This window comes from Drosophila novamexicana, unplaced genomic scaffold (assembly GCF_003285875.2).
Source record: "Drosophila novamexicana strain 15010-1031.04,08,12 unplaced genomic scaffold, DnovRS2.1 tig00000387-arrow-pilon, whole genome shotgun sequence".
NCBI classification, from domain to species: domain Eukaryota; kingdom Metazoa; phylum Arthropoda; class Insecta; order Diptera; family Drosophilidae; genus Drosophila; species Drosophila novamexicana.
The window spans coordinates 2493398-2519895 of record NW_020824800.1 but is presented as its reverse complement, the minus strand read 5'-3'; the positions used below and the strand labels follow the sequence as shown (position 1 = coordinate 2519895).

At 40.5% G+C, this 26498-nt stretch overlaps 1 protein-coding gene across 1 annotated transcript; it reads left to right on the top strand.

Annotated features, from left to right (window-relative positions):
- The first annotated feature begins 1493 nt into the window (after positions 1-1493).
- LOC115759697 (zinc finger protein sens) lies at positions 1494-22797 on the top strand. Its single transcript, XM_030700697.1, has 5 exons — positions 1494-1962; positions 13458-14259; positions 14625-15014; positions 15330-15511; positions 22144-22797. The coding sequence occupies exons 1-5, from the start codon at positions 1515-1517 to the stop codon at positions 22503-22505; spliced, it is 2184 nt and encodes a 727-aa protein (XP_030556557.1). The 5' UTR covers positions 1494-1514; the 3' UTR covers positions 22506-22797.
- The last annotated feature ends 3701 nt before the right edge of the window (positions 22798-26498 follow it).

Sequence of the window (26498 nt, the reverse complement as noted above, 5' to 3'; positions counted from 1 at the left end):
CGGAAAGCACTTGAAATTAGAAAATGGAACGCAGAAGCGAAAGACAACGGCGATTACAGCACATTGTGTGGCAATCATGATGGCCATGGAGGACCAGCCCAACGGAAAACCAAAGGCGACCCAAACAAACCCCATCGCAAAACCGCCCCGGCCCCGTTCCCGCACGCTGCACGCGGCTATTCCCACACCCTTGGCCCGTGAGTGGCGCATTGATTTGAACGAATCAAAGCGGTATGCGCACTAAAAATACCAACAACAAGCACCAGGGCAATACCAAATCCAGATTAAGCATGACGTTCTGGAAACTGGGCGTAGCCCAAAAAATCAACAGGCTGTCCAACGTGTGCGACCAGGACGGGCAGCAGCTGTCAACGAACTCGATGCGTGAGTGCGAGTGAGCGCGCCTATGCAGCAATGGTGGTGGCCCACACAGACTTCCAGCTGTGATTCCAACTGGAATGCATACTCCAGCTAGCCGTCTCGCTCGCACAAGTCACTGGTGGTGGTGGGTGTCAGACGCTTATCAAAGCAGAGAACGACAGAGCGCGTCGTTCCCGCTGTCGCTGTCGTTGTCGTTGTCGTTGTTTCTGCTTTCTTTCGTCAGTCGCTGTGCTTTGTGGCGCACAGACGGTTCGTTTCGGTGCGGTCGCTCGCTCAGTTCACACATGCTGAATAACTGTAACCGCAACTAAGGCCAACGAGTGCGAGCATTTGTTTTAGTTGTTCTGTTTGCTCTCGCAGCCTCTCGCTGGCGCTAACTACGCTGTTGCTGCCGCTGTTGCTGCCGCTGCCGCTGCCACTGCCGTCGTTGACGTCGCCGTCGCCGTTGGCGTCGACGCCCAACTTGATTTCTTCCAATCTTGGCTGGGAAATCGGAATCGCAACAATTGGAATAGTCGTTGAATTTGCGTGCTGCGATAAGCTAGCACAGCCAGCAGCCCCCTCAGCACCCTTCCAGCTACCAACCCAACCCAGCCCACCACAGCGTGGCGTGGCGTGTCAAGTGCAGGCACTCGCTGCTGCCGCTGCCACTGCCGCTGCCGGTGTCGCAGCCGCCGCTGCTGTTGCTGCTGTTGCTGTTGTTTCAATCAGCCGCCAGATTCACACTCTCAGCTTCAGCGTCAGCCTCAGCTGGCGCCGGCGTCAGCCAGACGCGTTCCATGACTTCCAACTCTGCGCGCCCAGCGACCGACCGTGATTAACTTTTACGGTTTTAGTCCGCTCGATGACGCCGAACACAACAGTTATACAACAGGCCAGCAGCTGCTTGCATGGCTGATAAAAGCCAAAAGAAATCTGTTCCGTAACAGTTGCCTCTGTTGAACGCGCGTGTAAATCCGTTTCCGTTTACCGAGCACCCACATCCGTATCCGCTGCCGTTTTCGCTGCCCATGCCGTCGCGTGTGCCAAGCCAAAGCTTTTAAACGTTTACGAGCACTTATCAAAAAAAAAAAAAAACAAACAAAAAAAAAAAAGAAAAGAAAAGCCAAAAACACAAACAAAAAACTCAACTCATGAACGTTGGCAAGATGCAAGCGCCTGGCCAGCATCAGCATCTGCTGCATCCGGCCGCATCCGCTGGTCCGGCGCCGCCGCCGGCTCAACAGCACCACCTGCCCATCGACTATAGTTTGGGCAACTTTAAGCCCGCCATTGCAGCTGATTTTCCCGGCGGCCCCTTTGGCGCCAGCCCCTCCGCATCCTCCGCATCGCCCTCAACCGCCACGTCAAGCGCCGCGCTGCAGGTGCGCGATCTCAGCACCTTGACCACAATGGCAGCGATACCCTCGCCCACGCAGCTGCTGCACCAGCGCATGCAGCCGGCCCAAATCACGGTGGATGCACATCATCAACAGCTCCAGCAGCAGCAGCAACAATTGCCGCCGGCGGCTACATCGCCACATGATTACGCGCCCATGTCCGCCTTCAAGGCGGTGCTGCCCAAGAAGCGCAACACCGACGGTAAGCTAAAGATACAGATAAGAGAGAATCCTTCAAAAACGTATGCACCTCAGTGAAGTGTCAAAAGAGATGCAAACTACCCGAATAATACATGCTCTTACATATAAGTATAACCCTAGGAACTATTATCCGAAAGCAAAGAAGTCTATACAAATAATTGACTAAATGTTTTTTTTATCTATGTGAATGGTGCGAATGTGGTAGTACATACAAAAAATCTACTCCGGTATCCTCTCTTTGAGTTTTTTCGAAACTTGACACTTGTAATTCGCAACAAGTTAAAGTTTTAAAGAGGCAAAGGCACAGAGGCGTTAGCAAAGTCTGTTTATGATAAAACTGATAGATTCTCGAAAACTCTTAACAAGCATGGACGTTATACCTTGTGGCATATTACCTAGTATTAAATTTTCATTAATCTGATTCTAACCGATTTACTAATACTTAAATATTGACTACATGCGTGCTTCCCTTCGCACTTCCATTACAAATCCACGTACACCTTGCTATTTAAAATACTTCTTATTATGAATAGAATACGATTGATACTTGAATGCGATTGATAATATAATATATATAATAAATATATATTATTTATGAGTTTGAATTCTATTAAATTTATAATATATCCATATATAATGATAATATATACAGTATATATATCCATATATATTTTACAATATAAGTAATACATTTTCTTTATATCTTTATATATTTATGTGTATCTATATATATATAGATATACATATATATACACATATATTTTTTAACTGAATTCAATAACTCTCTTAACTCCCTATAAAGTTAGCATTTAAGCATAAACAGTGATTAGATTTAGTTTGAGCAACTTTGCATCTCAAACATTTGAATGCAATTTTGTTGACTATAATTTCATTTTTACATATGAATAATATCTAGTTAGTTGAGACAAATTTCTTCTCTCACAAAATTCGAAATTTAAATTTAAATTTTAGATATTGTAACTATCTCGATATACAAAGTCCGAACAGGCCCATGAATATTCATATAGATAGTGTCTGAGCTGTCGCAACATTGAAAATATAAAGAAAAATCCAATCAAGTCAAGTGTTACCCTTGAACCTAAGATCAGGCAGACACAATATTTACCTAACAATTTATGCAGATGACAAAAAGAAATAAAGGCGAGGATATACAAAAATAACAAACAAGTGCTCGACTAAGACATACCCTGTCAATCGATTTGATGTAGCTGAGATTTATTGAAAATTTAACCCAAATCAAATCTTTATCTTATTTTACTTGAAAAATTTATAATTCCAATTGGGCTTTGATATACTATATATTAACTATAACTGACTTTTTCACTGAGATATTAAAAGCCCGTAAATATTACATATGCATACAAATATACCCTGTATCGAAAAGAATGCAAGACATATTTTCGGATTACATATGAATATTTTTGTTCACAAAATTTAAAATTTGTATTTATCTTACAAGTAGAAACAGTTGAAACACTTTTACAAAATATAAAATATATAAAACATTATCCAATTAAAATCCATGTCGATTTGTTCAATAAATTGATGAAAATTGAAAAACTTGAGACCTTTTTAGTTTGCCAAAATTATGGCCAGATACATTATTTGGCTTGGCTCTTAGACAAATATGCGTACTAAAGAATGCAACCTCTTATTTATATTTTTTATAAAATTTTTTGTTAACTTGAACCAAATTCTGCTTAATGCCAATGTAGGCAGAGCTTTATCCCATGCTGGCCCGTCTGTAGGTTTTCCCAAATGCCGCATTTCATATTCCCAAGTTAATTAAAAATATTGCCAGATAACGCATGGCAGGGAAATTTTTTCAAAAATTATTTGAATAATGTGTGATTTTAAAATATTGCAATTCTGACAAACGCCAACAGGCACTCGACGTTGGCCAAAAGCCGCCAACGAGCGGGCCCAGAACAATGTCAGATTAATTGAAAAAAATTGTTCTGTGTGCTGTCCAAACGGGCTGGGGCGGGGGCGGGGGACGTTGTGGGGGTGTGGCAGTGCTGAAAATATTCATTATTCCGTTTGTGTGTGTGTGTGTGTGTGTGTGTGCGTGTGTGTGGGGCGCTTAATGTGCAAATCTTCCGTGTGGACATGGCGGACAAATGGATATCGGGGATTGAAAAATCCATAGCGAACCACAGATACGGAAACGAGTGCGCACGGACAAGCCAAACGGACAAACTCATAGATACAGATACAGACAGCAGGCATATGGTGTGTGTATCCGTGTGTGTGTGTGTGAGCGTGTGTGTGTGTGGGTATCTGGTCGTTGTCGTCGCCATCGCAGTTGAATTTCAAATATGAGCATTGAATGAATGAATGAATGAATGAGTGTGCAAGCGCACGGCCATGCTCTGAAACACACACACTCACACACACACACACACACTCGCACACATAGCCAGCGACAAGCGGATTTCATTTACCGGCATTACATGTATCCAGCGGATATGTTTTTAGCTCCGCAGCTTAAGCCCAGCACAGACATGGATATGCCCAAACACACACACACACACACACACACACACACACACACACACACACACACCGTGCTGTGCAGAATTTTCAATTCCGTTTGGCGCGCCACATTTTTTTTTTTTTTTCATTCTCCACTTTCCGTTTTTCCGTTCGCCATTTTCCACATTCTCTATGCGTTTACTTTTCGTGCTGTTGGGTTTTCTCCGAGCTCTTTTTTGTTGCCCTCTCGTGAAAATGAATTTCGCTTTGTTTGTTGAAATATTTTTTGGTAAAATATTGGCGAAGCAGCTTTCCGCAATTTCCTGAGTGTCCCCCATGCGCCGGGCTGACTGATTGGCCACTCCTGTCGAGTTGTCGCCGTTGCACAATCATCGCCAGGATTTTGGATCTTGTGTGCGACCCCTCCCCCACCCCTCCCACCAATAAGTATCACAAAAAATCTCAACGGTTTGCGCAGGAAATGTGATTAAATTCGCTTTAATTTTGTTTGTGTATCATGCGCACTTAGTTTGCGCTCGAGAATTCCGGAAATACACTCAAGCAATTGTTTTCATAGGCAAAAACAAGTTTAAACACTTGAACGAATTTTTGATTAGACTAGTTTCCTTTATGTGTTGAATAAAATACATATATATATTTTGGATAAGGTTTTACTTTCTATATTTAAATTTTTGTTATTCAGTTAAAATTAAGTGTTTAAGCTGAGTTTCTTGTTTCAAAATTCTTAAAAATTGATTGACTATTTACTAAACTAAAATTTGTTCCATACTGTTTTCCGCTTAACTTTGAAGATCTATGAAGATCTATCAGAAATGTAAAAATCCATACATGCATTTAATTCTGGAGCATCCAATTTCTGTTAGATGCATACATATATGCATACATATACATATATACATACATACATTTTTATCATTTCGGAAAAACTCTTAAGTTCTTGTTGGATATCTTTCACAGATCCAAAAGAAAATGATATACGTATTTATAATGTATCAAGAATCCTATTCAAAAGGTTAACTCGTTCTCTTCAATCAGGATTAAGAGATCAATTTATACACTTAAAAGAAAAAGTAAGTTTGAAGAGTAAATTCTAGCTTATAGTTTATTTATAGTTTATTATTAGTTTATTTAAAACTTGTATTAACTTTCACTCTGAAAAATGAAGAACGATTAAATACAGCTGCCACGATCTTTAGATCGTTTACTTCAACAATATATATTCTTAAGCCTGTCGCATTAATTAGCACAGCCTAACCTGGCAAGAGCAAAGGTCATATGCACAAGTAATTTCCGTCTCGATTTCCCATTGAGCAAAGACAACAATTTAAATTGTCGCATGCGCCAAATCAACACCAACCCGAAGTTTTTTAACCCAGCCCAGCCCAGCCCAGCCCGGTCCGGCCTCATTCAATTAATAGAAAAACATAGCAAAACTTTGTCAATGGGTTACGTTTTACCGTAGCGCAAAGTGAGTCACGAATTAAGTTAAATTAAAATTGCCCACGGCTCTCGGACAGTCGCCCCCGACAAACTACTTAAGAGGCAGGCCCAGCTAGGCGATGAGTCGAGCACGAGTCAGAGATCAAATGGTCTAATCAGAGAACCTCACGCACTGATTCATATGGGCTAATGATCAGGGACAACAACAACAACAACAACAGCTGCGCATACTTGCCAAATGATATCAGTGAGAAATGTGATCGGTATTTGGGCATTGATATTGATATATACATATAATTTATGTGCATATGTACAGATTAGATGAGTATGTGGCGTTATGGTTGGGGGCGATATAAATTCTACAATAAATTCTTAAGCCATTTTCAATCACACCAAACAATTGAACGGCGATTCGAATCAATTAAAAGCAATCGAAATATCCTATCGAATATATACATATAAATCGATCCATTGCCATCCGGACGGCACAGAGTCAAGAGCTCTCTAATCAGAGCCAAGTGTTTGGGTGTTTGGCTGTCTAAACGGCCCCAACGGGCCCTACTATCTGGAAAATTTACGCATCGAAAATTGTTGTAAATTAATATAAATAAACACAATATCGAAGCCAGGCCATAGACGACTCCAAGGACCAGCTGCCTTTCTCAACCAGATATCTTAGAGAAAGAACTGTTCGGAACTTGGAAAGGTTTGAAAACTAATTCCCAAAGCAATCACGATGACTGCCTTGTTTATAATCTGAAGTGGTTCAACAATCGAAGCAAAAAGAAATGATTAGCCCTAAGGCTCAACACGTGTATTCATTGTAGGGCATTCACATAGCGACTCGAGCTGAACAGCTATAAAATAAGGCACTACCAATACGCGTACACTGAGAGAAGTCTCTAAATTGTGCTAGTCTTCAATTTGTTTGGATCAGGCCAATTAAGTTATTTTAATTTAAAGAACTTGGATATACATTTTTTTGTTTTACATAAATATATTTTATATTATTTATAATGAATATATACTTTAATTTAATTTAAGAAACAACTATTCTTTCTATTTGTTTCTTTATTTAGGTACTCAAGTTCTTTTGCTCTATATCTGACCAATTTTCGCTCAGTGTATTGATTGTCGCTAACAGTGCTAGCTACCTTTGGCACTCGTACATTATTGATCAATAACAAATTGTCGCAACGAAAATCAGAGCAATATTTATGAAATATTTATGGCACACGTCGTAATCATTGGCAACTCATCGAATATGCGCTCAACGCCTGTCATATATCTTTCAACTTCTCCCAAGTAGACGAAAATTGGGCATTGTAAATCTATAAAGATACCAAAACAGTCAGCCCGTCCACCACTCAGCTGGCAAACAATGCAACAGCAACACTCTCTCTTATACATATACATATATATATATATATATATATAGAGCATGTATCTACAAGATACATTTGTAGCTGTTGCTGTTGCTGTCCGTGCTGTGTACGCTGTCGCTAATAACTACGCACACCGCACACGCGTTATGATTTACGATCAGCAAGGTAAATAGGTAACGACATCTAAACATGTCAATATCCTCGCCCAGTTGTAATGTTGAAAGAGTAAAAGTATCGTAAAACCAACGACCGACCGATAAGTACACAACAACCACAAGAAGTTCGTTGAGCCGACCGCAAAATATGGTAGGAAAAAAAAAAGAACTCTCGCATAGTTGATGCCACATTAAAAGAGAGTCCACTTTTATTTATGATCCGATTATATTTGCTCAGTTTATCGTTTATCGTCTTTACCATGTTTGACAAAGAAAAATCAATTTCGGGTGTGAAAAAAAAACCCTTTAAGCATTCCCAACACTTTTTCGTCACGTTCCAAGCTGTCGAAATTGGAACAGATTTTAGACCAAAGCCAAAAAATCAGATTGCCAAATAAGTATGTAAATATCACAAGTATACCAAAGATTATCAATGCGTCGAGGAAGGTGCAAGAATCCTTTGCGTCAAATAATCTGCTCTACCTTATACTCTAAGCTTAAAATAATTAGGATAAAATAATAAGGTATTATATACGTACTTCGTTTTATAATCAATATTTAATGTATTAAGGATCAGTTTGTACTGTTTCATATAAGACCAGAGAGTTATATATTAACTTAATATCTTGTCAATCGATTCTATTAGATATAAACTGATGACAATATTTTAAAAAGCTATGTCCCATATTATCATATCATATAGAATCACTGATTTGGTAGTATTTTGAATCATATAATATTATAGGATATATTATCAGATATACATAGCATGTTTTTCAAAATATATCATATTCCTTAATGTAGGATCACATTAGGTAATATAACATATCATGTTTTAGGCGATTATCCTCTATATCTTCTATCTTAATATACCCAAGAGTTCTTGAGTTCTGCGTCATTTCGCTAGACCGTTGCCAACTAGACTCAGCAACTGTGGTTTCATTTCAGCATTCAGTGTGAGGTACTGCGATTTTTGTAGGATATTGATATCGCATTTGAGTCTCATAAACGCTACCAGTCGATATCAGCTTATGGCTGTGATATGAGCTCACAGACAGTTTACAGCCCCAGCTAAAATTGGACCCTGAGCAGTACGTAATAATACAAAATTAACTGGCATCAATTGCCACACCTTGTATCCGCCCCAACCCCCGAAAAAGAGGCAGATATGCTAACCAACTGACATGGGCAGCTATGCTTAAGGTATGCGGAGACTAGAGAGTGGAATGTATCAAATGATATTTTGAGTGCACTCGATAAGGTTTTTTATGTTGGTCAATAAAGGGAAATTGTGCTCTCTATATCATTATATAGGCGCAATTGCGTTTTATATTTCTCTATAGCTCTGGTTATCGATAAGTTCTAGCGAAAAAATCACAAAAATATTTAAGCAAATAAAGAAGCTTCTACCGAGTATCATAAAACAAACCAAACAGGAACTCTGCAATATCGAGAGATAATATTGAAATAAAAAAAGAATTTTCGTCTTGATTTTGCAACGTGAAATCTGCTCGAGTCGGACATGAATATATGTATAGATATAATTTTCTCCTTTTTTTTGGGGGGGGATTTGAAAAGTGAAAACGTGCTGGGACAGCGGCTGCCAGCGACCACCAATTAAATGTCATTTATCAGCAAAAAAAGAAAAAAGAGTCTAAAGTTTAGATAGCCTTCTGATTTATAGCCCTGCGATAAGCCCAGCTGAGCGCAAGGGCTGCGACGGGCTAGGGCCTGGGCCAGAGGCAGGGGCAGGGGCAGGGGCGGGGGCCAGCAGGGGTCTAACAGTCATTGCATTGGCATTGGCATTTGCCCAGCGTTGCCTGATTGATTTGTAGTGTGTAAAAAAGTAAATATGTAATTTGTAATTGCGCTGGACTTATTTGCAATCGTATCGAGACGCTTCAAAGCGCATTCACCGACAGCAGCAACTGTTGCTGATAGCACGCCAGCAACTGCAACTGTTGCTCGCCAACGCATGGCTATTGTTTGAGTACGCAATCCCCATCTAATGCTGCCTGGAGTGGAGCAGCACGAGTGGAGCTTAGGCCGGGGATTGAGAAACTGAGACGTTGAGACCCACTCGAGCGGCTCTCATATGCCGCATACTTAATCTGCTACGAAATCGAAATCGAAGTCGAAATCTCAACGAATTCGTAAATCATGCATCAGGTTTTTTGTTCGGCTGCCGGTGACCAAATCATGGCCCTAATCTATCTACCCGAACTTTATGGCACCCACTTTTGGCCATATCGGTACCCAAGCTCTATATTTATTATATTGTGCGCTATTTTATTCGCTGCGCGTTTCGTCGAATCTTTTTTTTTGTATTATTCGCTTTCATATTTGCCGAAAGGCAGCTATTTTATAATATTGTACTACGTCCAGTATTTATATTGACTTTGCGGCCCCCAACTACTGTTCTTTCGCACTTTTGATCGATTGGCTTTGCTCGGCAATCGATATCGTTATTGTACCTTGGTGCCAAGCGTTGTAAACTATGCATCGATCGAGTGGCAAAAGGAAATCTATTAAGAATATATTTAAAATTAATATGCCATCACATAAGTTAGTCATTGTCTGTTTCTTAGCGAAGCGAGGTAGACTTATAGTTGTGGGTGAGGTACTCTACTGGGAAGGTTTCAATGGGCTTCGAAAGTTTATACAGTTTGGGTTCTTAACAGATGATTCTGGTAGTCCAATAGAGTAAAGGCTCTACAGCTCTAATATTGACATGGTCCAATAATTTCAATAAGAAAATACAATTTTCTATAATTTCCAACACACAACAAATTGATTGCATAAAATATTTAAAGAATTATGCAAAATATTATAACACAAATTAGCATAGCCCTATTTGATACATTTTTATTCCACCTGTCGAACAATTGTCAAAAAGTTAAAAAAACGGCGAAATTAGAAATTAGATTACAGCACATTTGAAATAATTATCACCCACTAAACAAAGTCGGGCCGAAACAATGATAATCCTGCCATAAGCGCATCAATTGATATGGAGGGGGGGCGCGATACACAATGGCGAGGGCGTGGCTGGGGCAGGGGTAGGGGGTGCATAAACAGGATAACAATGATTTCAATTACCATGCAGTGTCGAATAATTATTTTACCTTTTTTTTTTTTTTTGTGTTGAGCACAAGTGCGTGGATATTGCGTGAATATTGCTCCCGGGCGTATAAAAACAGATGAGCAGTGCGAAGGGTGGGTCGAGACTGTGCCCAGGCTGCGAGGTCCTGCACTCGATGTGGGCTGGGGGGACGGGGGTCGAACGACGGCTATGTCTAATGTGCACAAATTTATGACTTTACTAGCGAGTGTACCAAGGGTTCGCAACATGGAACTGAGGGCGGGGTTGGCTCGTGGGCGGTTTGTTGTTGTTGTTGTTGTTGCTGCTGCTGCGTGTCGTCTGTTTACATTGTCAGCCGCCAGGCTGGAGCAACAGCAACAGCCACCCTGTGGACACATGCTTAAGCTCATTATTATCATTTAAACAAGTCGGCCTACGTGAGCCAGAGCCAGAGCCCGAGCCAGAGCCAGAGCCACTTGTCTCCGGGGTTGATTTTTGGCCAACGCACTTGCCGGCAATTTTGTGCGTTAAACGTTTCCCCAATTCTCGCATTCAATACTTAAAACTCGGAAAAATTGAGCACTACTCGCTCTCCCTGTCCAGGTCCATGGCTGGTGGCCGTGTGGCTCCTGCTGGTGGTTGTATGCAATTCGTTTGGCTGTCGGGTATTCAGGTCTTGTGGGTGCTTGGGCTGCTGGGAATGGTCAGAATGGGCGCGAAAATGTTAATGCTCCCGGGACAATTGTGTGCATAATTAGAATAAAGGGTTTGCAATTGACATTTACTGTAATGGCGATGATTAAAATTTGCCTAGTTTATGCCCAGCTGGGGTCGGCTTTCCTTATATATATGATTCTTTTATTTATTTTATTTTTTTCGCTAGAATAATAATATATTGAGGAGCTAGATACAAAAAACTGCTGAGAATTGGCAAATGAAAAGATCATAAAATAGCTATGCAGACTTGAATTTAAATATTCAAATACTCCATAAAGCCTTATCTGAAAGAATTTGACAGTTTTGGTGCTGGAGAATTATTTATAAAAATATAAGGAAATTGTTTTTTTTTATTTATTATACTAAAATATGTTGAAGAAACGAAATGTTACTATTCTGTTATCGTACTAGAAAATAAGCAAGGATTAATTAAAATAATCTCTTTCTCTTAACAGAATCGTTTTTTGAAGCAAAACTTTTGTCGTATATCTTAGCAAAAGCTTGGAGATACAAATTTTAGAGTATGTACATTCAAGAAAGCTAAAAAAATCAATTTAGAGAGTTGACTTAATAATATATTAGACAGATACATGCATCAAATATTTCACCTCTCAGAGCTCCAGCTACTCTTTAGAGTTTCCGGCCAGCTCTGGCAAGTGTTGTGCGTTTCTGTTTAATTTCGAGAGCCTCCGGAACGGGATGCTTTGTTAAGTGTTGCCCTGAGAAGCACTTAAAAACATAGCAAAACCGAGCGAACTGAACAATAACCGCAACAACAAAGGCGCTGCAATAAAAACACTTGACACTCTGACGCCAGAAGGCCACCCCCCCAAAAATAATGAAAACGGGTCTGCGGTAAAGTATCTGAGTAGCTGCAAATGTATCTGTATCTGACGGATGCGTGCTTGCAATTTGCGCGTGGGTTTGTTTATATTTATTTGGCTTTGCGTTTGCCGCCTCACTGGCTGCCACAATCAAAGCCGCATCATCAAAATCGCCCCCCTCTACCGTAAACCCCCCCAACCCATCTCCAAGAAACCCCTGTGCCTACGCAGTCACTTTTATCTGCGTGGCGAATTAGAATGTTGTCAAATTGTTATTCTTTTGTTGCGATGCGTATTCATTCATTCGATTCGGATTCGCTCAGGCCCGTGGCTAAGCTACCCCTGCTCCTGCCCCTGCCCCTGCCATGGGCCTTACCCCTTTCCTTTGCGCCTGCGTCAACCCACGAGTGTCGCCAGTCGTAGTCGTCGTCTCAATCCTCAATATGTCTGCCTGTTTGTGTGTTTTCTGTTTTGTCATGCTCCATTTAGCCGAGTGCGGACCGAACAGATGTTCTATTTAAACGCACATTATTATTATTCCATTTCGACAGGCGAATCTGAGGCTGCCGTGCGTTTCTTGTGCGCACCACACAAAAGTGTCGACAAACGTTTTCGTATAACAGAAGCAAGACTCGGAATAATTTCGAATTACATATTATAATTAGTATTTACAGTCTATTTAAGTGAGTTTCAGCTTAGTAAATGATGTTATTCTATGTTGGAAACTAAACATTTTTTTGTTTTTTGATTATGGATTTTAAAGATACTCATTTTTGTCTTTTTTTATAATCTATCAGGCAACTTTTATTTTAAGCAACCTGTGTTGAATAAAATTATCAAACCTTATTTCAGATATTCATATTGCTTGTCGATTAAAATAAGATTCACAAATAGTACAAATTTTATAGAAAGAACCTCTTAAATTTTGTGTTAACTCTGCTCTGATTCCACCAAAATGAAATTTGATTTGTTTCGATTTGTCGGGTGGCACGCACCCTGTACGTTATACACTGGGTGACACAGTCGCTCTCGACCAACACGATTGTTGATGATGACGACGCGTTGATGTCAAATGCGGAACGGGGAGGCATTGGTAATATCGTCGAATGCTGCTCCTGCTGCCGTTCCTTGTGCTGTGCGCTTGATTAGGGTGAATTAATGGTCATGTAAGGTGGATTAGGCGATTGAATACGAAAATAATTACATTTGAAATTCGATATGCTGCCAACTGTCAGCCGATGTGTGTGTGTGTGTGTGCTTGTGTGTTATACAGGTGCATATGTGTGTGCGTGTGTATGTGTGTGATTGATGATGTGCTGCTCTGTGCTCTGATTTCGCTAATAGCTCACTTCCCTTCTCCCCCTCTCTTCTTATAGATGCATCGCACCCCTTTAGCATAAGCAGATTGGTCAAGACTGAACACCTGACGGCAATTGTGGCAGCCGCGGGCCTGAAGCCACCGCCGCTGTCGGCGCACAGCGTCGCCTTGGCGGAGGACAACAACAATTCCATCTCGATGCTGAGCAAGAACCAACAGCAGCAGCAACAGCAGCAACTGCAGCGTCCAAAGCTGCTGCCTTATCTGAGCGCCAGCGAGCAGCTGCGGCAGTCGCGCTCCCGATCGAGATCACGATCACGCAGCGCCTCGCACTGCTCCTCGCAGATCGACATGGACGATGCGGACAGCAGTCACGAGCGCTACTCGCGGCATTCGCGCCGTTCGCTGCACTCGCGCTCCCGTTCCCGTTCCCGCTCTAGATCCAGATCACATTCGAGCAGCTCGTCCGTGGAGCTGGAGGTGGACTCGCCGCCCGGCAGTCCCAGTATGAGTTCGCCCAGTGCCGCCTCCGTTTCCGCCTCCGAGCTGCTAATCACGGCCAACAGCAACAGCAGCGCCAAGAAATCCGACTTGTTCTCCGTCTCCGCGCTGCTGCGTCGCGACGAGCCGGCGACGCGACGCGCACGTAGCCCACCACTTGGCCTGGTTGGCGCCTCGACAGCAGCGCTGGCGCTTCCCAATCCGCTGGAGGCCATGCGCCAGAGCTACCCGCCCAACTACGATGCGGCCATGTTCCAGCGTCCCATCTTCTCCCCGGCGCTGCCCTTCTTTGCCGCGATTGCCTTTCACCAGGGACAGCAGCAGCAGCAACAACAACAGCAATCCGGACTGGTCGCAAGGTAAGTTTCACTTTAAAATATTCAAAAGTGAATTTCAAAATTTTTTGAAGTCTTTTCTTTCCTAAAGTCAAATGAACTTCTCTCAGTGCAGTTCACAAATTTAAAAGTAATTTTCATTAATAAAAACAAAATGGTTGAAATGTTATCAGAAATGTTAAATAGAGCTTCTTTTAATTTCTTCTTATCAGACAATTAATATTATATTTTTAACAAACTGAAAGATTTTCTGTTTTAAAGTCACATGCATTTCTCTCAGTGTACTTACTTGACTTCACACTCTGTCCGTATTAAGTTGCCTTAATTAAGCGCGTACTTAAGCTAATTCTCTCTGTTTCTCTCTGTCTCTCTCGCTTGCTCTTGCGCAGCTACCATCCGGACTCGCAGGAAAATCTCTTCCGACTGCGCAGCCTGATGGTGCCACTCCAGTCTGCTGGCCAGAATGGCTCCACTGCGGCTGCCGCGGCGGCAGCGGCAGCGGCAGCCGTTGGTGTGGGCGTTGGCGTAGGCGTGCCACCGGGCGGCGGGCATTTGGGTCTGCCGCATCAGCCGCATCTGCACTTCCATCACATGGCCGCCAAGTGGCCGGGCCTGCATCAATTTAGCGACCTGTACTCGTGCATGAAGTGCGAGAAAATGTTCTCCACGCCGCACGGACTCGAGGTGCACTCGCGCCGCACCCACCACGGCAAGAAGCCCTACGCCTGCGAGCTGTGCAACAAGACCTTTGGCCATGAGGTCAGCCTTAGCCAGCACAGGTATGTAAAGCACTCGGCCACAAGCATTTGGCCAGGTTCAGTCCGAAGTTCCTCCTCACACTCTGCTGACCACGCCCCTCATTGGGGAGGGGGGCACTTTGCATGCTTAATGAGCGGCCGGGACCGGCCGGGGACAGTTTTGCGTTACTTAATTTAGCTGAAATGTTGGATTTAGCCTGGCCAAATGTTTGCTTTGCGGTTGTATTTAGCATTCAGCAGCCGCTCCAGGGAATTCGAGCTTGGCTTTAATTACACCAAATAGCCGCCAGCATGTTATGCTGCATGTCGTTTAACGGTTCCTCTATTTCCACACAGGGCGGTGCACAACGTGGAAAAGGTCTTCGAGTGCAAACAGTGCGGCAAACGCTTCAAGCGCTCCAGCACCCTCTCCACCCATCTGCTCATCCACAGCGACACGAGGCCTTATCCCTGCAGCTACTGCGGCAAGCGATTCCATCAAAAGAGTGATATGAAGAAGCACACCTACATCCACACGGGTAAGTTACTTTTAATCCTAACTAAAATATCTGCATAACTGGGAAAGCATAACTGCCTGCAACCTCAAGAATAAAAAATTGTGAAAAGAGTTTATGGGCTACGACAAATTGTGGAGTTCAGTTATTATGACACTGTATGGATCTTACTGTAGAATATGGTCGAGTTTGCCACATGATAGAGATAATAGGAAGTGCTATATGATGAGGATATTGATAATAATAAGTTGATTTAAAGCATATAGAAATGAAACACTAGAAGTTTATGAATACTAGCGTATAGATGCATATATAACCCTCTATATATGTAAATGTGCAATGCGTATTTGTAGCAAAAAACCGAGAACGATCAAATCAATAAGTATACTTTGTGTATCTTATTGTGCTTCCTTTTCTAAAGGTTTGGACATTAGCCCCATAAATAAAATGCATATATATATTCTATTTTCGAAGCTATATGTCAAGATTGGTGACTCTAGCTCTTATTATTTACCAAAATTGCCCAAAAAACAGGATATCGATATCGATTTTTATCGATTGCTTGGAAACGGAGTAAGTTATCGATTATCGGAAACAAACTCGATCTGCGCGAGAACTAGGAGCATCTACATCTTATAGGTTCTGAGATCCTTGCGTTCATACATACGGACAGACGGACGGTCAGACAGACGGACATAGCTAGATCGACTCGGCTATTGGTGCTGATCAAGAATATATATAATTTATGGGGTCGGAAATGCTTCCTTCTGCCTGCTACATACATTTGCATTTTGCACAAATACATTATACCCTTATACCCATTTTTTAAGGGGTTCAGGGTATAAAAATAGGGGGTTCAAATAATATATAGTCTTCAATAAATCTTACAAATTTTTAGTTGATATTTATAATTGAATAATATTGAGTATGTTACCATAATGTTATGGTAATCAAGAAACTCGCATATCTTATCGTTACTGCTACTGCATAGAATTATACATAAATATGTGCACACATCTATATACATACACATATGCACTTGTGTACTTACACACATACATACATATAAAGACAAGATATTTGCAATTTTTGGAGAATGTCAGCGATAAACCCAAATGGCAAAAATGGGAACCGGAAACGGGCGCCATTAAAGCGTCGAACCAACCAACCGCCAGCTAAAGCCACAGTCGCAGTTCCAATTACAGTTACAGTTACAGTTACAGTTGGCAGTTGACAGAACGTTGAGTTTATAGGGTGACGAGCGAAGGGGAGGTGCAAGGGAACTGGGTACTGCAAAAATGAAGCTGACGACGGCGATAGGAAAGCGCAGAAACAGCTGAAAAGAGCGCCAACTATAAAAGCGCTTACTCTCCGAAAACAGCAAGAGAGCAGCTAACACACACACACACAGACACACTCACGCCCAGACACAGAGAAATATATACAATGGTAAAATGTAACTGATAAGAGGCAGCAGTGAGGACCAGCATTGACGTCGGGCTATGTACAAAGCTTGGGAGAAGCATTGGAAAGACAACGACACATACAATACACAACACACACACACACACACACAGCCAGAGCTAGACTACGCCTTGAAGCGCGAAAGAGAGCGAGCGAGTGTGCCAGCGACAAGCGACAAGCGACGCGGGCAGAGAAATCACAGCCGACCAATGAAAAATTTAGTCAAGAGATTTTGATTTTCTGTTTTATACGCGCGCACACACACGAATACACAAATACGACGCACACATTGACGCATGCACTTGCCGACACAGCGCCTGTGCGACTGTGTGCGTGCATATATTTGCGTCTGTGTGTGCGCGCTGCGCATACACCCCTATATAACTATAACAACAAAGCTCTGCCCGAAAACGTAGCAACTGCGCTGCCGCCGCGACGCGCACTCTTGCGCCGCCATTACGCCCAGAGCCTCTATAGTTTCTGCTCTTACTCATGGAAGTCTAATCTCTCCAGTTAGCAGACCTCTGCTGATTATATATGACCGCCATCTCTATTTAAAGCAACAATTATTCAGTGCATACAAAGAAACGAACTTTGGTACTTTGGAAATATGATATTCCATATAATAATAAATCTAATAAATAGATTTCTTTGAGAACTTGTTGTATTAATAATAAAATATTTTAGAAGAAGAAATAGCTCTCTTAATGCATATCTACTTTTATAAGGAAAGAAAGCTTCTTCCCAACATAATTTATTCACTTTTTATAGAGATATTTTAATCATCAGCACGAGAATTACTTAAGGACAAGCATTTCCCTGATCTTCCAAGGCCAACTTATCATCTTTTCCTTGCACCAATCGTGAATTTCATGATAACAATATTTCGTTGCCCTCAAATCAGTTTGCAAATTGCAAGGATAATAACCTTCTAATAAGCAGCGCCGCGCTCAGAACCCATCTGGCCACACCCATCAACCCCGTCGCCCCATTTGCAGCCCCCGTTTTCAGCGAGCGTCGTCTGGCCAAATCAGTGGAAGGCGACTCCGCACTCCGCACACATATAGACGCAAATATTTCAGACATTTTTATCGTTCGGCGTCTTCGATTTAAGACGTGTGCCCCACAATACACCCTCTTTTGGTTGCCCTTCCCCCGCCCGTTCTGCCGGCTGATTCGTGTTGCTTTCACACACATGGGCAAGGTATATGATAACGGATCCTGTATGTCCCGGGATTTGCTTCAGTCTTTGGCTTTTTGCTGGCTTAGTTTTCTTTCTTGTTTCCCTGTCGGATTTGTGTGCGTGCTTCTGCTGCGCTTTACGACCATCCTTAATTTTTCTCCATTTTTTTTTTCCTATTACTCAGTTTGTTTATTTTTTCCGACTGTTTCATGTTCGGGCGACGTGTTTCTATTGCTAGCAATAAGCGGGGGCCAGCAGATTTTTTCACATTGATGTGATTTGCCTCAACATTTCCGTCTGTTGTTTTCCATTTCCGTATTCACGTTTGGCTACGTTTTTATATCCTTTGTGTGTTTAGCTCGCATTTTCATTTTTTATTTTCCTGCCTCAGATTTTCGTTTGTAAATTTATGCGCAATAAAAGCGGAGCAAATAAATTTTCTAAATGCGCGCGTGTGTGTGTGTGTATGTGTGTGTGTGTGTATTTGTTAACTTATTTACTTATTCATTTCGATCTGAAACTCTAAATTTCATTCCACATTCAAACACCTTCGACTCCGTCAAGGCTGGTAAACAAATCGATAACTTAAAGCTGGGATATTTTAAAGAAACTGGCCACAAAATGTTCCCCAATGAAAAATATCGCAACATCAGAGAATCTTAAAGCTGCATTAATTAATTAATTAAATTTGATAATTCACATTAATTTGGACTTTTATAAAATAGTTTTACTCTCATGTTTTAAATTTTATATATTTGTTTATATTTTGTTTCTTGAAAAAGGAACTAGAGCTTCTTCATTTTGGGCAATTTTGCTGTCGCTTATGTAAATATAATATACATAATATACATTTGTCTTATTACAAATATTAACTTGTATTGTATCAAGCCCTTTTTTCATAAAAAACACATCCACACTTTCTTCAAAACGATTTCAATTCCTTATTTCACTTAATTTCATTTGATTCAAGCTCGCTTCAAATTCAAAAATGTAAACGTATCGGGAACATAAAACGCAAATCAAATCTCAACGCATTCCAAAAATAAAAAATCTGATTCTATGCGTTGCGTTTAAGACTGAGAATCATTTTATTTTATCTTATTTTTGTCTGCGTGACTCACGCTGGGTATGCGTTATTTGGTTAGAGTTCACGAAAAGAAACAGAAAATGTTAAAAGGCAAAGCAAAGCGAAATATAAAACGTGTTGAATTGAAAGGATTTGCCAAGCATCCTTCTAAGACAGAAACACACACACACACACAAACGCACACACACACACATGCACACACAGACAATTGCACAGACATAAAATATTAGAAGAGTAAAAGAAAAAGCAGCGCAGAAGCAAGCAAAGATTTAAAAGAATTTCCACAATGTGATGCAATAAAAATCCTTGAAATCTGTACATACAAAAACTGGCGCCCCCTAACCCACCCCCACCCCCGCTGTTCCGCTGCCCCCGCGCCCCAGCCCAATATTCCATACGCCCCCAAACTCTCAGCAGCAGAACGCCTGGGCTATGTATGCCCTCAGCTAAGGCACTGAGCGTGTTAGTTAGAGCAGCCAGGCAGCTCCAACCAGAGCTACTCCCCTGCCCCTCCCCCTCCGCCCTAACTAACCATGCCCTTAGCATGTGGCAGCTCTGAGAAACAGCAGCTCCCACATTGGCAACAGCCGACGGCCGACGGCCGACGGGATTTGGATTTGGGTCTCGTTAGTGTTCGTTGCTCGTTTGCCGTGATAAATAATAAAAGCTGCTCTATAATCTCTGCGACTACGTGACGTTATTTGTGCCGATAGTGCACGAACGTGCCCCGAGCGCCCAACTGTTCCGCCAGCGTCTGAACCAGAAACCAGAAACCCTTCAGCTCGAGCTGTTCACAAAGCATGCTCCGTGAGGACGAGCACGCCGATGAGCAGTCGTCTCAGCCGAGAGCTACTACAGCATGACTACTCAATTTTTTACTGCTGCTGCTGCCACAGCTGCTCCTGCTGCTCCTGCTGCTGCTGCTCCTTAAGCACAGGCAACATTTTCGACTCCTGCCGCGGGAGCTAAAGTTGAATCAGAGCACATCCCAACGGTCGAATGTTTCAGAATCACGTCGCTGCAATTCCATTATATACTTACAGCGACTGCCACTTCTCATCTATACATATATATCTACACATATATACCATGGTATATGAAATGTGTTTCTGTGTATGTGTGTGTGTTGGCATTTAATGTATGTGTGCGCGCGTGTGTTTACTTTATATACATTGTTCTGGTTTTCCATGCCCAAGTCGCAGCCCCTCGCAAATTTAACTCAAGTTAGCATTTTGTCGTTATTTTGTAGTCATAGTATGTGTGTCTGTGTGTGTGTGTGTATCTGGGCATATACGTAGCGCTGTCTGGAGCATTATCTCTGCTGGCCAAAGTGTATAGGTTCCATAGATAAGCGCACATTTTGGTGTGCAACCATCATAAAAATAAAAATAAAAATATATAGACAAACTGGTCAAATTATATGAGTAGACTGTGGACAGTCAGCTATTTGCCATATGTCCTGATTTACAGTAAAAAAAAATCACATAGATACACTGCGAGAAAAGTAAACTATTTTATATAAGCCAACATGCGTTAAACTCTAATATTTTCCAAAGTATTTCCCAATATTTAAGCAGAAATTATTTTTTATTTTCTTTAATTGTTCGACTTTGTTTAGAATCAATTCTTCATTATATAAATACTTAATTGCATTAATAGTTTGCTAATTCTCTCAGTGTAGTTTTCAGATATCAAAGAAGTATAGTTATACCATATAGTATGGATGTATAGATTTTCCTCTTAGATAAATAAATATTTCTATAAAAGCGTATCAATTTATTCTTGGGCTCGTTTCACGGAACTAACTCTAAGATTTTTATTTCGGGGTTTCTCTCAGTGTTGTTTTGATATCTCAGATGTGAGAAGGTATAAATTAAGTATATAGTATAGACACAACTTCCAACTGATTATGTTTTTCTCTTGGGTAAACAATTATTTATATAACTCCCTACTTTAAGGTTATGTTTGTGGAATCGGTCTACGAAATGTTCTAGGAGTCGCAAAATAAAATAAATAAATAAATATAATAAGTAGAATATATACGTTTTTTACAAGCAATATCTTGAATATATGGATAGCTCATAATTCAAAAATAATTCGATATATATATATATGCAGGCATTATATTACATAAGAAAGTTCTTCACATATTTCCCACTTTGATAACTGCGAATCAAATCTGAAATGAAATTTTTGACAGCACTTGGCGCCGCCGAGTAAAATAAAACACCTCAATTAGGTTGGGAACAAGCGCAAAATTAAGAGAACAAATCTCTAATGAAAAATTAAACAGTCTTAAAAAGCGCTGTAAATGTAATAGAAAAAAAAAGAGCAGAAGCAACAAAAAAAGTTGAAGTAAAAATGCTTTAAAATGGCCATAGAAATTCTTTTAGCATTTTGTACATTTTTATTGTGGCTGCCTTTAAGTGCCAAACCGCAAACACCACACAGATGAACCAGAAAGTTGAAATTTAAAAACTCAATGTGGAGCAGGAGCCGGCGACCGCTCCATAAGCAGTATGGAGGGGGGAGGCAGGGGGGCTCGTTGCTGCGGTCGACGCCATTGCTGCCATACGGAGATGATGACGAGGACTAGAGCCTGAAGCTGTCTGCGGGGCTGTGTGGGGGGGTTGGTCTGACTCACCGCAGCTCAGAGAATTTTTCGGGGGTTGCGTGTACTTGTGAGTACGTGTGGGTGTATCACTTTTTTTGAGGGGGGGACGGTGGGTGTGGGTGTGGGTTGGTTCTGGCAACGGCCATGAAAGCAAAGCTCGTCTCGACGCTGCCTAAAATGGCGCGCACTGGTTGCAAGGACAGCATGCAAAATGCAAACGCCTATCGATTTTAGTGTTAACTATCTTACTCTGTCTCACTTCCCCCCTCAATCTCTCTCTCACTCTCTCTCTCTTTGTGTCATTGCAGGCGAGAAACCGCACAAGTGTCAGGTGTGCGGCAAGGCGTTCAGCCAGAGCTCCAACCTGATAACGCACTCCCGCAAGCACACAGGCTACAAGCCCTTCTCCTGCAAGCTATGCCACAAGTCCTTCCAGCGCAAAGTGGATCTGCGACGCCACAAGGAGACACAGCACACAGATCTGCGCGTTCACCTGGGCAAGGTGGACTTCATGTCGGCCGCGGCGGCAGCTGCCGAACTGGGCGCCGGACCCGGACCCGGACCGGGTATCGGCCTGCCCATATCAACGCAGACGGCGCCGTCAGCGCCAGTGAATGCCTCCACGCCGGTTAGCTCGATGAATTGCCAGAAGGTCTCGCTGCTGGCATAACAGCAACAACTGCAGCAGCGGGAGCAGCAGCCAGCGCCAGTTGCATTACCAGGTCCAGTACCGCATAACCCAGTCCCAAACAATCGGAATCATTGTGCAATAGCTGCCGACACGAATGGCCGCCGGCATCCATTTCCATTTGCCGTTAACAAAATTTGAATAGTTTAAGCCGAGGTGCAAAAGAAATTTCCAGTGTTGCCAAACGTAAATAGATGCATACCATAAACAACATTATACCAAAGACAAACAGTTAAACCAAAATAAAAACCAAATCTTAGGCTCTCTCTCTATCTCTCTCTAATTCTCAGCGCACAGCAAAACAAAACAAAATATTAAAAAAAAAAATAACAACACACTTTCTCAAAATTCAAAAAAAAAAAAAGTAAATAAATAAAAATTCCAAAAAAAATTGTTTTTTGTAAATTAAATATATATATATGCATATTCGATATGTTTGTATGTGTGTGCGTGTGTGTTTGTATGATTGTATTTGGATTAATTTACATGGAATTTACTGAACAAGAAATATATACATATATATATACATGTATGTAATTCTTCTTAGCTGCTACACATTAAATATTTAAATAAAACCAAAAAGTAAATCAAATCAAAAAAAGAAAAAAAACAAGGCCATGAATCGTGCGTGTACTAATTGTGAAATGTAATTAAATAAAAAACCAAATACCAAAAATAAAGAAAATAAGAAAACAATTAAGAGTAAATGTTCCAAATTTTCGCTTCTAGATAGTTGTGAAATTTTAAACGCTATTTTGATATTATATCATTCCAATGAATTTAGTCTAATTAATAAATTTTTAACTTATTTATGCATATGTGTGTATGTATGTAAAAACAAATGCTAAATAAATATATTTTCATTTTAATGTTCAAAAAATATAAAATAAAAATACAAAATAAAAAACATCATATAAATCTAACATACACTTTAAGTATTTTTATGTTTTCCAATAAATTAAATTTATTAAGCAATTAAAACTATATAATATCGAATTGTTTATTTTATTTTCGTTTTGAAAACTAATGGATAGAAATGGAGAAATGCTGAATTAGTAACTGAAGCTGATAATCGAAAGAGGAAAATCCATTTTGAATACTTTTTAATGGAAATTTGATTAACTTTAGATATTTGGAATAAAGAATATAGAAGAGACTAAAAGACTTGCCCCTCAGCTGGGCTTGTAATAGACTTTTATCCATGCTTTATTTAAAAATTAAAAAAAATGCAATAGATATGAAAAAGGGCACTTTTTTTACATAATTTAATAGGTTTAAATATTTATTTTATTAAATTAATTTAACTATTACTATAAAACTTTCAATATATTTTTTTATACAAATATTTGATAAGCTGGGCGAGATCCTGGGTTCAATATTGAAAATTGGTTTTAGAGACATTTTAGTTTAAATGTTAATACTATTTTTGCGATATATAAGAGAATATTTAACATTTTCAAAGAATCTCCTTAGGTAGATAGAGATGAATATAAATGTTATTTGAACTGCAATAGAAACTCATAAGTTTTAGCTTTAAGGAAGTTTTATGTTAGGGTTTCATATGTTAGGATTTTCTTCGATTATACAAACTGTAGTTAAGGAAAAAGACTCCTTTTTATCCATTTATCAATATTCAGTTGATAAGAATTGCAAGTCAAACTGGCAGTGAAAGGGGTTACATATTTATAAGTGCGAGTCCTTCTTTTCGCATTCATGACACCTGCCTGGCAGCTGCCAATTCCTTTGTCCAAGGATGTGACAGTCTGTTGCGAATCGAAATTGTTTGTGAGCACAAATAAGAATGTCCAATGTCGAATACTCGTTGAATATGCAAACTTCCAACATGCGAGCATATGATTAAAGAGTCCTTAGCAGAAGGCAGCCGTGTGAATACTTCTCGTATTCCCCAAAGTGTCCAACGACCGGTATTGAGTATCACGTACGAGACGAGGGCAAATGTTGCTGCCGTGTCGTACTCGTTCAAAACAAATTTGACAATAAAAAATAATAATGCTGAATGCTGGGCAAAGAGACGCTGTGCCACATATAAGTATATACACTTGCACAAATTCCCAAGTCTGCAATTTGGTGAAGCAACTTGTCTACTTTGCAAATGGAGTCGAAGCGAAACCAATTTCATCAATAAAAAATATTTGTCTACCTGGCAACACGTGTAGCAAAGACACAGTTTGCTATTTTTTGCTATTTTTCTATACCCTGTAAACATGAAATGAGCATGGGGGATATAGTGATGTCCATGTTTCAGTGGCTTCTCCCTTTGAAATGTGAACTTATCCAATACAAATCAATTTTAATTGAGTATATATTTTATTGAATACTTGAAAAATAAATATATATAACAATTTCCTAAGCAACGTCAGCACAATATATTTGTAAAGAGTGTGCCAGAGCTCAGAGCAAACCCCAGGGTATTTCGTAGTCAATCACTCGCGACTCACTCGAAACTCCAAATAATTCTTATATGCCCATGCATGAGTAGGAAAGAGTAAGGCAGAGCCTCGAACAAGTCACAGGGTATTTCGTAGTCGATCACTCGCAACTCGAACATTTGTACTTCTTATTCATATGCTTGGCAAATGACAATTTCAGTTTTATCGAATCGCTTCCAAATGGAAGCGAACCGTCTGCATAGTGGGAAACTCTTGCGCTGTGAACTCATGAACATGTTTGAACCAGCAGCATTTGGGAGGTTTGATAGATTTATGCATATGTCATCGAGAATTAGAGACTTGGCGCAACTCATTACCCACAATTACAGCAGCAGCAGTAAAAATTGATTGTAAGTTGGGCCAAGCCAAGCAAATCGAACGTTTAATTTATGCAATGATCGATAACATCCTGCGATTTAATCAACAAACGCTTGCCGAATGGCAAAAGCAAAGCCCAAAGAGTCGTTGACCGGGCGTAGGTGATCATAAAACGTTATATGATCAATCAATCTTAAATGATCCCAAGTCACAAATTGACTCTGGAGAAATCAGCAACTTCCGTCCAAGTTCACAGTTTGCCTTTGCTTGCTGGATTCAGCGAAGCTCACACAGACTTCGTAGAAGATCTACAAGATCTAAATTATTGGATCGTAACTATGTTTTACGAACTATAAAACAAAAAGCCTCAAGTAATGCGGGCTCTTTGAAAGAATTAAGCGCAATTAGCGAAGGTACTTGAAGTTGGGATTGAGGTTGGGGTTGCGCCTAGCCGGAGCAGGATCAGCGATCGATGCGTAACCTCAACACGCAACATGCATGATTTAGGGTCCGGCTCATGTTTTTAAAGTCATTGTCAAAGATCGTGTAATGGGCGCAACATCTGCACCATTATACGGCCATACAGCGCGTTCTTAATGCGAATTTATTGCCGCCATCATTATGGCGCCCAGACATGAAGATCATTCGAAGAGATGACTCAAGACTTTTCAACAACTTTGCACCCTTTTTTTTTTTGGTATTCAATTCTGCTGGCACACCGATCCGAGGGTAGCTGAAGATAAGACAATGGATCTTAATTACATTTTATTGTGGAAATAAGTGTTAATAATCCCAAATTCTTGTGCAAGGTATGTGCGAGTGTAATAACAACCATCAGATCCGTCTGAGTAGCATGAAGTTCAAAATACCGAGAGTTTAATTCAACTCGTTCTTTGTTTAACAAACTTCAATGAACGCCGAAAACTACTCGAAGAAAGTGTAAAATTATTATTCTTGCATTATTTTGAATTTTTTTTACAATTATTAATATTTGTACGATATTGTTATAAATATTATTTTTATCAGTATTAGAATTACTATTGCTATTATAATATTTATAGATATTTTTTTCTTGAAACTTAGTTTTAAGAGAAATATTTAATGTGCACAATATGTGACTTTATTTATTTAAAATTTTTTTTGTTTTTTGGTTTTTTATATATTTAACATATTTTATTTTTTTTGCTTTATAATTTATGTTGAATTT

What these genes read in the sequence shown, in the direction of transcription:
- LOC115759697 (XM_030700697.1), top strand. Translation starts at nt 1,515, where the DNA reads ATGAACGTTGGCAAGATGCAAGCGCCTGGCCAGCATCAGCATCTGCTG. An exon ending in CAAGAAGCGCAACACCGACG is followed by an intron (nt 1,963 to 13,457) that starts GTAAGCTAAAGA and finishes CTCTTCTTATAG; the next exon opens with ATGCATCGCACCCCTTTAGC. An exon ending in GTCAGCCTTAGCCAGCACAG is followed by an intron (nt 15,015 to 15,329) that starts GTATGTAAAGCA and finishes ATTTCCACACAG; the next exon opens with GGCGGTGCACAACGTGGAAA.